The 13,836-nt window shown below is 40.5% G+C and overlaps 1 protein-coding gene across 3 annotated transcripts in view; it reads right to left on the bottom strand.

Moving 5' to 3' along the window:
• FBN2 (fibrillin 2) overlaps window positions 1-13,063 on the bottom strand; it is a 120,992-nt gene extending 107,929 nt beyond the window's left edge. For all 3 annotated transcript variants that reach the window (XM_050986495.1, XM_050986496.1, XM_050986497.1), the window contains exons 1-5: window positions 12,737-13,063; window positions 11,876-11,958; window positions 8,359-8,457; window positions 7,814-7,909; window positions 5,417-5,518 (exon numbers count right to left, since the gene is read on the bottom strand). In XM_050986495.1, coding sequence (XP_050842452.1) covers window positions 5,417-5,518; window positions 7,814-7,909; window positions 8,359-8,457; window positions 11,876-11,958; window positions 12,737-12,987 — 631 coding nt within the window. In that variant the 5' untranslated portion in view covers window positions 12,988-13,063. The remainder of the gene's footprint in view (window positions 1-5,416; window positions 5,519-7,813; window positions 7,910-8,358; window positions 8,458-11,875; window positions 11,959-12,736) is intronic.
• Window positions 13,064-13,836: the final 773 nt, after the last annotated feature.

The following is a 13,836-nucleotide window of genomic DNA, read 5'->3' as shown; positions in this document are numbered from 1 at the left end:
AAATTAAAAGAAGGGAGTAAGGGAGAGACACTGACTGGAATCACAGGACTTCCTTCATCACTACTGCAATCAGCATGATCAGCATTACCCCTGTCATTTTTAAAACTGCTAAATGTTGTATCTTCTGCAGACCTAGAAGGAGAAATTTTCCAATGCCAGCTGACAAGTAAACACACATTCTGTGCAGCTTTTTCTGGATATTTCCCTTAGAAAAACTTGTTTTGGGAGGTAAAAAACTTGTTTTGGGACAACAAAAGCAGGGAATGCAGTGCCAGAGCCCTGTAACATCACCAGGTATTGACATCTGAGAGCAGGAAAGCAGCTTTTTGAATCTGCCCTGCTGGAATCCATCAGGGGATGATGTGGGTCAGTATTTACAGGCCAGAACCTGCAGCAGAAACAGGAGCTTGGTGAGCAGGGACTGCACTTTTATTAACATCTGACAAGAAAAAACCCTCCAAGATATCCAACAGGTTCTTCCAACACAGATATATTTCATTTTATGTCTTGACTCAGGTACTTACCTGTCAGATGAAGCTTTGCCTCTTACTACGGCAGGTATTTGCAATTCTTATCTCTACTATTTCCAACAGGAATAGAAGAATGCTTTTTTTTTTAGTCTAAATTGAAACTCCTTTTTCTATAAAAAACCATGACCATTGCAGCATTTTGCTTGCAATCAGCCATCAGCTGAGTGTTGCAAAAGCTGACAGAAATGCTTTCCAAAAAAAAAATTAAAGAGATAAAAGTAGACCAGAATGGTGAAAGTTGCAAATTTTAAGAAGATTCACATTCTATAGCTTTAAACTACTTCTGACTTATTTTTAGCTAATTTTATTAAACAGAACTTAATTTATTTTAGTTAACTTAGGCTTCAAGTTGATGATTTAACACTTGTATTTCCCTCAGGGACCATGAACATCCCCTGTGAACTGGGCCTTGTAGTTTTGAGCATGCCACAGAAAACTAATTACTTTTTTCTTCACTCAACAAGCCTTGCACAGCTTCTTTATGAACCTGTAGAAAATAACCCAAGGCCACAAGCTGCACTTCCCAAAGGCTACAATGGGACTGAAGATGATTTAAGCTGTTGTTTAGCAGGTCAGTCTTTCATTTACTGTACACTGAAAGAAAAGAAGCAGGAAGACCACAAATAAACCTCTACTCTAGCTCAGGATGATAGCAGCCATTAATAAAGGGGGAAAAAATCCCACCAACCTCACAGCAAAACTAAAAAGCTATCTTCCCGAGATTCCCACAAAAAGAGAAGAACTTGCTGACCAAAAAACATTTTTGCTGTTAAGCACCTCATGGTACTGCTAGCATCAACAGCCAGGAAAAGCTGTGTGAAGTTAAGAGGTCTTCCAAATAACTTGTCAGAAGAAGTTTTTTCCTCAAGGAATTACATTTTCTGGTGCTTCATTTAGACCTGATCACTGTCACTTAAGCACACACAAGCATCTTCAGCAGCACCACAGACTAAATATATATTGTACTTCTTCTTTATAATTAGAATTGTATTTGAGAAGTATTGACTCCTATACAAATCTGTGTCAGTTTGCTACGCTAGCCTAATTTAAACACATGTATTATCCCCCAACATCTCTATAACCCCTGTGCCCATCAGCTGCCTCAGTCTATGTCTACTTCAGCCCTGTATTATTCTTTACTCTTCTGCCTCAGTTATTATACACTAACAACACTTTAACTGAGGATGCTTTTGCTTTGTCCTACTTGTTTCTCTGTGCTGTTGATAAGCTTTTCCATCCACTGCCCAGCTTAAAGCAAAGCTTTTTATCTCATGTTATAGACAGAGAATTTTAGTCTCCCAGAACAGTTTGGGTCAGAAATGGCCTTAAAGATCAATCTATTCCAACCCCTGCCATGGCAGGGACACCTTCCACTATCCCAGGCTGTTCCAAGCCCCAATGTCCAGCCTGGCCTTGGGCACTGCCAGGGATCCAGGGGCAGCCCCAGCTGCTCTGGGCACCCTGTGCCAGGGCCTGCCCACCCTGCCAGGGAACAATTCCTGCCCATCTAACCCTGCCCTCTGGAAGTTTAAAGCCATCACCTCGTCTTAAACCTACCTGCCCTTGTAAAAAAATCCCTCTCCAGATCTGTTTTAGGCCCCCTGCAGCTACTGGAAAGCTGATATTTAAATAGTGTACTTGCTTATTTTTCCCATTTCTTACCTGTCAAAGCTTGATAACTTTTTTTTAAATTCTCCTCCCTCTTCAAAAGGATGCACTTCCCAAGCTATGCATTTCTACTCATTCCAAACCTTTTTGCTTCCAATTATGAGCCATTTATGGAGTAAACAACAACTGTTCTTCCTCCCTCTATATCGGATGAAGGCAAAGTTACAGCATCGACAAGATTTGCCTTTCTCACTTCTTCTTCCCCTTATCCCATAATAAAGAAGGAAGAAAACATCCTTGCTTTTCCACAGCTTCATGTCTCTGAAGATTATCAATTTTAAAAAATGCACAGACCACGAGTAGTGACACAACTATCATTTACAGTGTTGAGAAACCAAAGGAATTGGTCATGCTAGGAAAAAAATTTTCCTTACATGAACAACTGAGAACGAGGCCTCTTTTTCTGTTGTTCTCTCTTTTTTCCATTCTTTTCGCTGGGAAAACTCAACTGTAGACATTTCAACATCTTTTTTTTTTTTTTTTTTTTTTTTTCCTTTAAAACACCACACAAAAACCTTGGATCTTGTGTGCTTGCAAACCAAAGACAAGCAGCTGACCAAAACCTGACAGGAAATGTAAGAGGTACGCGTACCTATCAGAAAAAGCAGGAACTCCCAAACAGGTTTTTCTCTCTTTTTAACCCAGCAGAAAGCCTCAAGTTAAATACTCTGATCATGACAGTCATCAGTTACTGCTCAGCCTCCTGTCTCCAGCCCGGAAATTAGTCTGCTCAGAGCCCAGATAGCTGAAAAACCAACCACATTTTATCTACAGCTTAGGCTGGGAGGCCAAGCTGAAGGAAACACACACATGTTCTGTATTAGGAAGAAAATACCTAATTTTAAAGAACTTAATTTACAGAACCATAAAAAGCATGCATTTAAAACAAAATGATGTAAATAAAAATTACAAAAACAACGTCTCTTATAACTTTGAGGTGATCTGCAAGGGAAGTTCACATATCCTAAAACTATAAAATTTTACTCAAAGAGTTATGAACTGCTGTTAAATTCAGTTTAAAATTAAACCACTGAGACACTTTTTGCTGTAAAATATTACAGGCAACTATGGCAAGCCACAGATGAAGAAATCACTGCATTCTGCTATTTACTGGAAAGCATAAATTATTACATTAAAAGCATAAATTACAAATTACTGTTGAACTAAACAGGCATTTCAGGCAGCTTTTACAGTACTTTCACTTACTCCACCTCATGTAAAGCATAAACAAAATGATGACTTAGATACTTTTTATAGTTATTATCAAGGTACACTATAGTAGTCACCTTTCTTTAACTGAATAATAGTAAAATGAATTAGTAACTTCTGTATTTGAGTATGAGAAGGTCTATGCAACACCAAGAGTAGGCAAATTTTACTTAGCCCTTTCAAAGCTGTAAAAGCATACTATATTAGATGAGATATATTTGATAGTTATTATATATGCAATTATAAATGCTATATTTATTGACAGTGACAGAGGAAAATTTGGCTCACTACCTCCAATTTCAAGCAATAAAATGCAAACCTTTAATTGAAATACCTTGATTTTCAAATACCCACAAATGGCAGATGAACTGTTGCAGAACAAGAGCACTCTACACAAAACTGAAAACCTAGAACTTTCAAAGAGAGCTGTGAAATACAGATGCCAAAACAATGATGTTTAAATTCTTGTAGAAGGCTTGAATTCTGCAGCTGAAGATTTCACAGTGAACGGCAAGAAAGCAAACCTAAACCCTTCCAACATCACAAAAGTTAGGCTGCAACACCCAAGTGTAGTAGAATCTTTTAAGCTTTGAAGGTCAAACAATTTAAAGTATAAATATCATTACTAAAAACTCTGAGCCATCATCACAGCTGGAGTCTGTCATATGCATCAATATGATTCCAGAGCCCTGAATGTAGTCAGAGAACAGAAGCAAATCTTAACTAGGAATGATTTCTTTTATCTAGGATAACAAGTTGTCTGGCAAAAAATATAAAGCATTTCTGAATGCAATCAACTAAATTTTTAAAAAAATGAAAATTGAATATTGCAATTCTATTATGCCATAGTTCAGCTAGAATTATAATCCAACTTAGAGACATAGCTCAGACTTTAGAATTTGCAGTGTTAAGATCCATTAGAAGCAAGGCTCAAACTACAAATTATCCTAACCTTGTCCAATCCCTTGAAATCCATTCCAAACAAAAAGACTTGGTAACCTCTTATTTTAGACAGGTATACACTGTGGACAGACATACCTCTGAATGGCTACAAAACAGCTCTAAGTATTAACAAATTTTTAACAAGATACTACTTCCTATTTCTCCACTAACCAAACTGTGTAAGATTTGAGTCCTTGTGTTTGCTTCAGAAGAAGCAACTACAGGATATGGGATAAACAGAAAACTGCAAATCACGTTATAAGAATGAAAACAACACTCAGCTAGTGACAAACTGATCCTTTGCATTCCTCTTACTCTTGTGATACCTAGTGGGTATATAAAACAGCCTGGAATAGCAAATAGAAACTCCTGCTTTTTCAGTGTGTGGCTTTTTACTTCCTTTACCTCCATGGAAATTATTTCCATGTCACAGTAAAAAATGCTAAAAAAAAATTAAAAACATAAAAAGGTGCAAGATATTTTTTCAAGATATTTCTCCAAATTTATACACAGCTCTGAGCATTTCACAGCTGAATTTTGAAAAAGGGATTTCCACAGGACTCCCTTCAGAAGCCATCTCTGAGATGCACTCTAGAATAAGAATGGGTTTAGGAACTAATCCCTGTACTATGGTAATTTCCTATTTTTTCAGTCGTTTTCTGACTTCTTCCCAACTAACCAGAGCAAATTACTTCCCAAGTTTCTCTTATGAAAGAGGTGTTATACAGAAAAAAAATTCTTCAATTATCTAGACTTACACAATCCCAACACCACCACCAATTCTGCTGGGTTATTTCACGTAGCAGAGAGCTAAAGACATCTCATCTTTTAACTATTATGTGAACAAAATATGCAGCCTAAATGAGCTGAACTTCCTACCAATTAGGCTTTGTATGTGTCAATTTTTAATGTGCCTGCCAAACTAAAAAAAAAAGAAAAAGAAGACACTTTCTAAAATTAAAAATAATAAGTGGTTCACTGGCTGAAAATACACAGCATAAAACATGTACACACAGCATTTTTTTGCATACAACTACTCACAGTTTCCTTCCTTAAATTCCTTTTACCTCTTTGGCACTGAGGGCCAGTGAAGCCATAGACACAAGCGCAGCGGTTGGGTCCAACACACCTTCCTCCATTCTGACAGCCACTCTCACACACAGCTTCAACTAACAAAACAAACAGGCAGAAAGGTTAATAACGCTGTGGCAATGACATTTACAGATTAGCACAGGCGTCATTTTAAAAATACTCATTTTTCTCCCACTGCTCTAAGTCTTTCTAGGCCCGAGGATGGAGCTGATCTCCACCTGCACCTCTATTATTAATGACTGTGCAAACCAAATTCACCAGCACCTGCTGATATTAACTGCAAACAGCTGCTCAGCACAGATTCAGCACAGATTTAACAGCACATGTTCAGCTTCAGTGTGTTTTAATCAGCTGTGCAGCTCGAGTCACTCGTAAGAATTATATAAGAACTTATCCCTCACTGAAGTTACCTGTCTGTCAAACCTCACGTATTTTTGGGCATATTAAATTGAGTTTTTCAGTCACAACAGCAACAAACCTTTTGAGAAGAGAAAGCAGTCCAAGAGAGATATGATCATCTCTCAGAGTTGATGCTGCTGGAAGGAGGAGTGATGTTTAGAAGCAAAGGTAAAGAATTACCTGTTTAGCTCATCATTTTTTACCTGAAAAAAACCTGTGTCATAAAAGATCCCAAAAAAAAAATTTTTTTGTGGTGAAGGAGGAAGCAGGGTGGGGTGAAAGGGTTATAAATCCAAAGTACACTTAGATGAGAAAGATATTTCACTGTCATGGGACTTCAGAACAGCCACTCATACTCTTTACCAATGGTCTGAATCAAGAACAAAGCTTCCTGCCAGACCAGTGAATTTTCTCAGTTCAAAAGGAAGACAGTTCTACAGAGAGGCTGAAAAACACCATCAAAAGTGTGCCTTAACTAACTCATTTGAGCTACCTTCTGACTCTTTGCTTCAGGTCATTTCATCAAAATGGTCCAAAATGAGCACATGTTCCAAATCACAACGTTTCAGTTCACAGGACAGTCACAAAATTTTTTAAACTTTATATTTTTAGTCTTAAAGTCATTAGGCTGCTTTTATAAATGCGTCTCCTCAGTCTGGATGTGATATTTGTAACAAATTTGAGTATCCCGGGCAAAAGAACCTCAGAAACCTAGAGAAGGTAATAATTCCAAACGGAAAAAAGGTACACACTACTCCTGTATCATAGTGGAAATCATAAAATATACTGTTGTGTGGAAATGTGATAAAGCCTTACTTCTCACCAAGAACCACCAAACAGAATTATCTCTTCCTGAGAATGCACACATAAAATGAAGATATTTTGTTGCATGTGTTACATTACTGAATTAATGGATGACACTTCAGCAAGACAATTAACTTGATTATGTACAATTAATTTTTTCTAAATAGAAATAAAAACATATTTACATTTTTAAGACTGTCTAGAAGACACATATTCATAATCCTGCTTGAAATTTTACCTACATGATACAGTGAAACCAATCTCTAGAGTTTGTTCAGATTTTCTGGATTGCTTCCGGGTCACCACTTGAAAATTCAATCATCTTTTCATTTATTCACTGGAAATCTGCCTTATCTGAGAGCATGCAGGTATTGAATATATTAACAATATATTTTAATATATTTTAACAGAAGCAGGAAGGGACCAGCAACCTTGAATACGAAATTTCACTGGGGTCACAGGTCAGGATTACAACTATTTGCTCAAATTTTAAGACACTTTTATCCAGTTATAGCATGAACAAGATTGTTTTTCCAGCATTTATAAAAATGACTAGAGCAAAAAAAATTATCTTCCACAATATTCAGCCCATCTGGTTTTTGCAGAGCTGTCCTCTGTCTCTAGTTCTTTCAGCCTGCTTTATGCAATTAATTTCTTTCCTGAGTCAGCTGGCCTCAGAATACACTTTGAGTCTTTCTTCATCCCTGCAGCCTTTAGGGACTTTTATTGTTTGCTAAATTGCTGCAGCTTGTAAACACTGTGCTGTTATAGGTAAAGCTGGGCAAATAATTCACTTTCTAGTTTGTCCACCAACGCAAACCAGCATCCAATAGCTTGAACTGTATTTAAGCCTTTTTTCCTTAGACTAAGTAGAAAACAGAAGAACATTCTTCAACCCAGCAGTGAGACTATTGTCCTGAGGCAGAGAAAACTTTGTTAAAAGAGAATGAAAAACTAGGGAACATCTGGTATGAGGAGGGGGATGCATAGTGATGTTGCTCCCAGAGGGTTTCCCAAAACCACTCAGTGAATCCGATCTGTAACTTGAATTTTAGAGAACACAAAAGCACCTCATGCAGGAAATGACTGCCAGCCAAACACCATACCCCAAAAACAAGCATTTCTTTCAGGGGTTTCACTGCACTTCAAGCAAACTGGCTGTGACTTACGCTGCTCACAGTGGACACCAGAAAAGCCCTTCTGGCACTGGCACCGCTCATCCACGCACGTCCCGCCGTTCCTGCAGCTGATGCTGCACTGCTGTGCTGCAGAGAGAGACCCAAAATCAGCCAAAAACACCCCAAAGGAATGGCCTTTCACAGTCTTTAAAACCGGGTCTGAATGATGGGCTTTGTACCACCTATGCTACATATTTCAGGTGTATACTCATGGAGAGGTTTTTAGAGTTTTCCACTATTATGTTGCAACTCAGAACTTTTAATTGCATTGGAAACTGTACAATCTTGATTTCTTACCAAAATGGACTCCATGAAAATGTGAGTACCAGACACATTCATTTGTAAACTTCCTTCTCTCTTTAAGCATATTTTATTTAAATTTGTCACACAGAATAAACAGGCATGTGTGGAATAACAAACTTGATCAAGAACTTGAGGTGTCTTACCTAAGCGTAATTTACATTTGCGTATGCAGTAATGAGAAGCTATTTTAAAGGAAAGTTGGCATTTTTGTCACTGAAACTTGAAGTCCTTACCAGGTCTTGAACCACACGTGGGTGATATCTCCCCACTGGCACAAGTGCACATGTTGGGACGGGAACAAAATCCATCACCACAGCTATTTCTGCAAATTGCTGAGGAAGAACACAGAAAGAGAGTGACAGGGATTAACAGAAACCTGAGGCTTAAACTTGCAGGGGAAAAAAAACCAAAACAACCCTTAAAAACTCACTTCATTGGGACAGCTATTACATACGTAAAAGTAATTTGAAGTTGAATGAAGTGAACTGAATTTTGGCAAAATTAGTATCTCTTAAAAAATTTGAAGACAATCAGAATTAAATCAGGCATATTCAAACACTGACCTGACCACAGTAATCAATTCTTTCCCCAATTAGAAATATCAGCCAATTATGCAAGCAATGTAAGATCGTTAAAACCATGTCTTTTAGACCACAGGACCTGTGAGAAAACATTACCATGAATCCAAGATTGGAAGAAATATAAACAATGCCAATTTTTGCACTATGGGCTTCACTCTTATAATCACCATTTTAAAGGCATTTTAGGGTCTTTTCCTTTTCTGTTCCCAAGATTATCCATCCTTTGCCCAAAGCAGTTTTGTGAGAAGTCAATGTGCAAATGCTGGACTTTGCAGATTTTGTGGTGTTTCCCTACATATAGTTTCCTTTACTCAGGTAGCTCCCACACTTTTATTTAAAAACTAACCATAAAAAGCCCAGGAAAGCCTGTCCACCCCACATCTGTGTGTCACATGCATGACCTTGTGCCAACCCCATGATGACCCAAAGTCCTGCATTCCCTTCTCACTCACCATCCAGCACAGCTCCAATGAAGAAGAGAGTGACAGAATCACCGTAAAAAAAAAAAAACAAAAAAAAAAACAAAAAAAAAAAAAAAAAAAAAAAAAAAAAAAAAAAAAAACACAAACACCACCAAAAAAAACACAACGGAGCTAAAAGTCTAAATTATTCTAAAGCAGATCTAAATTAATACATGAAATTCATCTGCTCAAGTAGCAAATGAATCAAAAGGCTGAAGCAGAGTCACTAGAGCACAAATGAGGACTTCAAAAAGACATATACTGTGCAGCAGACAGTTTGTATAGTAAAAGGTCCTCAAAAACAACCAACCACCACCACCAAAAAAAACCCTAAGAATCACAATTTCTTTGCAAATAGGCCTGGAGTTTTGTGAGTTTGCCAAATAATCTGGCAGTACATTTCCACTGAAGGACTACAACCAAACAAATACCTTGAGGAGATCATGTGCCACAGCACTCTTTGGGCATCAAAAAGATGCAAAATGCATTGTCTACATTCATCATTAAATTCTGCTACAATAATGCCTCAAATGTAAAGCCATGAGAAGTCAAAGAGTTTGTGGGATTTTTCTATTTAGCTGGAATTAGAGACATGCCATGAACTGACTTAAAATATTATTCCATGAACCAGGACTTGGATTTAGAGCACTTGACAAGCACCAGAAACAGGGTTGGTTTTTATATTCCTGTTCAGTCCATCTTTATACACCATAAGGTCAATCTCTTGATAAAGCAAGGTTTACATGTGGTCCATTTGTTAATTTATTTTCCATTTAGGAGTAACTTTTTACCAACTGAAAACCCTAGAGCTTAAGGCATAGCCTAAATATACTTTCACCAGAACAGTTTATTCTGTATAAAAAAAGACTAAAAGTAACCAGACCTTTGGTTTTCAGATAAAAGATCATTTTTAATCATAAATGTGCCACAGACCACCAACAACCACCACATCATCAGCTTGAAACACTGTCAGGTCAGAATGGTTTCTTTTTCACCTACCACTGGCTCACAGATTTCTCCTCATTGAAATACCACTTTAAAATCATCAGTTAAAATATGCATCAATTAAAATCAGCACATCTCCAATCAGAAGTTTGATAGCTTGTCCAGCATCCTATGCAAGAGGCTTTTTCTAGGTAAAAAACTCTAGCTAAAGAGAATGTCATCTCCACAAACATTAAATGTCAGCATAGAAATCTGTACACTTAAACCTTCACCAAAAGCAGAAACAGAAAAGTGTCACAGACAATACTGGTCTGCCAGAATCATTCACCCTATAAACATGTTAGAAAGTGCAATTGTCTTTTCAATTGCTTACTGCAGTAAGCAGGCAGGAGCTAAAAGATGTCCCTTGTGCACATAAATTCAAATGAAATCTGATTATTCAGGATGGGGGCAGACCTGAGGCCAAGGCCTTTAAGAGGCACTGAGAGACACAATTTAAAGGATATCTTGTAAGGATTGTTGAAAGCCCCTAAACACATTTGAGCCAGACACACAGCTGAATGTGAAAAGCCTATCAACAGCATAATAGGCAGCCCAAATCCTTCTTAAAATCTCTACTTTACATTAAAGTAAATAGCCAGTATTGAAAGAGTTTGATAAATGTGAAAAGAACATTCTGAGGAACTCCTTTTATTCCACAGCAACATTAATAAAAGGATCTTCCTCTGAATGGCACCATAATCCTTTGCTGGGAAATTCTGGGTCAGCTTGAGAAATAAGTGTTACACTGCACAGTTATCCCCAATATTAGCCAGTCAAGTTTAACCATGTAAAACCAATAGATGTGAACAGGTGAGGGAGGCCTGGAATCATAAAAAAAGGCCACCAAAGCTCAAAATTTTGGCAGACCTTGTCTTATCATCCCAGTTTCATCCTGCATGCCAGCAGTTAATCAGATGGAGAATGACAAAGACCTCCACTGCTTACATAAAGAGCAGTCCATTCTTGAACATGAATTCTGAAGTTGACCATACTTATTAACAAAAGAGACAGGCTAAATTAAATGGCAACAGATTAAAAATTTAAGGTCTGAAGGAAGCATTGTCTACTATCTGCCGTTACCTAACACAGAGAAAGCTCAACTTCATTTTCTATTTCATGGTAAACATCCCAAGAACATCATCCCACCAGAGTACTGAGCAGATTCCCCTCACAAACAACTTTTTTCCTTTTTTGGTTGCCATGCCATGTAGGTCCAAAACCCCATCTGTCAGCACAGTACCTATACCAGCCAGTAGCCAGTCTGGCTGACAGCCATCAAAACACAACTAACAACAAACAAGAGAGTAAGCATCCCAGATGTAAAGAAGCTTTGTCTTTGACTGTAATTCCAAGCTTCAGAGAACTTCAAGATCTGATTTGCCTTTATCAAAACCTTTTGGCTTTTTTTTTTCCCTGTTACTACTATTCAGTATTTGATTTGACAAAGTTTTGGGTTTTTTTCCTGAGCTGTCATGCGTTTTCTTTAAAAAGTAGGTGGAGACATGTCCCTTATCAACATACAGCCCTTCAGTTACAAGGAGTGTGGACCTGTAGTTCCATCTTGATTTGCTTCTTTTTCCCTTTTTTCCATTATTTCTAAAGATAACGTGAAACACAGGAGTGGAAGTAGCTTTTCTTGTGCCGAAGAAAAAGTGGGACTCCTAGAAGAATATATACTTTCCTTGCAAACTCTTGAGCAGTAGAAGCAGCCAGACACTTACGGACAATGCACTGATTCCCTCCAGCCAGGGTCCTCCATCCAGGGCAACAGTAGGAGCGAAATCTAGTACCACACACATTCGGCCTGCAACACAGACGAAACAATAAATGTGAAAAATAGCAAGCACTCTAAAGAGAATTTAATGTTTTACATACACACATGGGAAGAATCCAGCTGCGAAAAACAAACAAAAACTTGCTGTCTACAAAAATATCCTCCCCAAAGGGAAAAAAAATCTTCTTCCAAGAGATTTAATTTTGGCTTAGTTCAGCGGATTAATACAAAAGAGTAGAGGTAGACGAGGCAAGGGCAGGCCACATAAATCCTTCTTGCAAAAACTGAGGACATGGAAGAGATGAGTTTGATTCTGCTTTCATTCAAAGTCTGAAAAGCATTGCCAAAAAACAGCTTCTTGCTGTTCTCTGACACTACACAGAAGGGATGCCTCCTCATAAGGATAAACTAACTCAAAATACCAAGAAGTCCCTGAAACATCAGAAGAAGAAAACCAAACTGACTCTGCATCATTTCTTTGTAGAAACCCCCTAAAAGGGTGAGCGTCAAAGTATCTCAGTATTGGAAGACGCTGGACCAAAGAACCCCATGGGGTCAATTCGTTAGCTCTAATGTAGGCTCCCGACAAGGTCTGCTTTTAATTAAATCGAACTAATTAGTAAGCCAGATTCCACAGGCAAGGACCAAACTCCCAGCTTAGCGAACCGCGAGTCCTCAGCCTCAGAGAGACGGGAGCGGGAGCAGCACCGGCGGCACACACGGAGACCACCGGCAAGGGGCTCTGGCTGAGGAGATGCCCTGGGGAGCAAGCAGGCGGCGGGGAAGGGGGTTTCAGCCTTGTCCCTACCCTCGGAGCCCGTCGTGCTGTCCTCGCCTGCGGACCCGACCGGCGGCGCCCCCGGCCCCATCCTCCCGGGGCGCGGCGGCGGACAAGGGGCTGCCCACTCCTGAGGGAGCGCGGAGCGCCGGCCGATGCTGCTGCTGCTGTGGCTGTCGCTTCTGTCTCCCGGCCGCTCCCTGCGCACACAGCACCAGGCAGCCCAGCCACAGCGACAAGAAGCACCAGCGCTGTGCCCAGAGCCGCCGCTGCCTGCCCATGCTGCGGCTCTCCCGGCGGGAAGCGGGCCGGCAACCCCGGGCGGGAGCGCGGGTCCCGCACCACCCTCAGCGGGCACGGGGCGGCCCCCGGGCGGGGAGAAACTTCAGCCGCGGGAAATGCGCCGTGTGTCTTTCCCAGCCTGCCCGACCGGTGCCATCAAAGCCTGGGCTCCACGTTGCTCGCAGCCAGCCTTCTGCGGAGAGGGGGAAAAAGAAAGGTGAATAAAAGCAGAGTTGGATTTTTCCTCCCCCTCCGCCCCCTCCGCCGCAACAGGAAATCTAAAAGAACCGCGCTGAATTTTCCCTTAAAAAAAAAACCAAAAAAAAACCCAAAAAAAACCACGAAAAAAACCAGACGATAATTAACCGCGGCTAAATAAACACGCTGGGACAGAGCAAGAGGGGAGCGAAAAGCCCCTGCCCAGCGCCAGGGGCGGATTTACAGCGAAGGGAGCCGGAGGAGGAGCCGGTGCGGCCGCGCCGGTGAGGGGCTGGGCAGGGGGAGAGGAAGGGAGGGAGGGGGCCGGGAAGAGGGGATGGCAGGAGGGAAGGGGAGAGGAGGGAGTGAGGGATGGCGGCTGCTTTGGGGAACAGGTCTCTCGGAGAGCCAGCGGTGCGGGTAGAGCTGGTCCCAAAGCGGGTTCTGCGCATTCTGTCGGTTCTCCCCAACCTCCGGGAATTGCGCCGTGGGATGGACGCAAAAGCCCTCCCTGTGACAACACACGGGGCTCCCAAAGGTTCTGGTCGCAAGGATGAGCTCGGAGGGTAGGGACACGGACTCCCACACCTCCCCGCCAGCTGGGTCTGGCACAGGAGCTCCGGACTGCTCCGAGAGCTCCTTCCCCGTCC

This window comes from Serinus canaria, chromosome Z (assembly GCF_022539315.1).
Source record: "Serinus canaria isolate serCan28SL12 chromosome Z, serCan2020, whole genome shotgun sequence".
Classification (NCBI taxonomy): domain Eukaryota; kingdom Metazoa; phylum Chordata; class Aves; order Passeriformes; family Fringillidae; genus Serinus; species Serinus canaria.
This window is presented reverse-complemented; position numbering and strand designations above follow the sequence as displayed.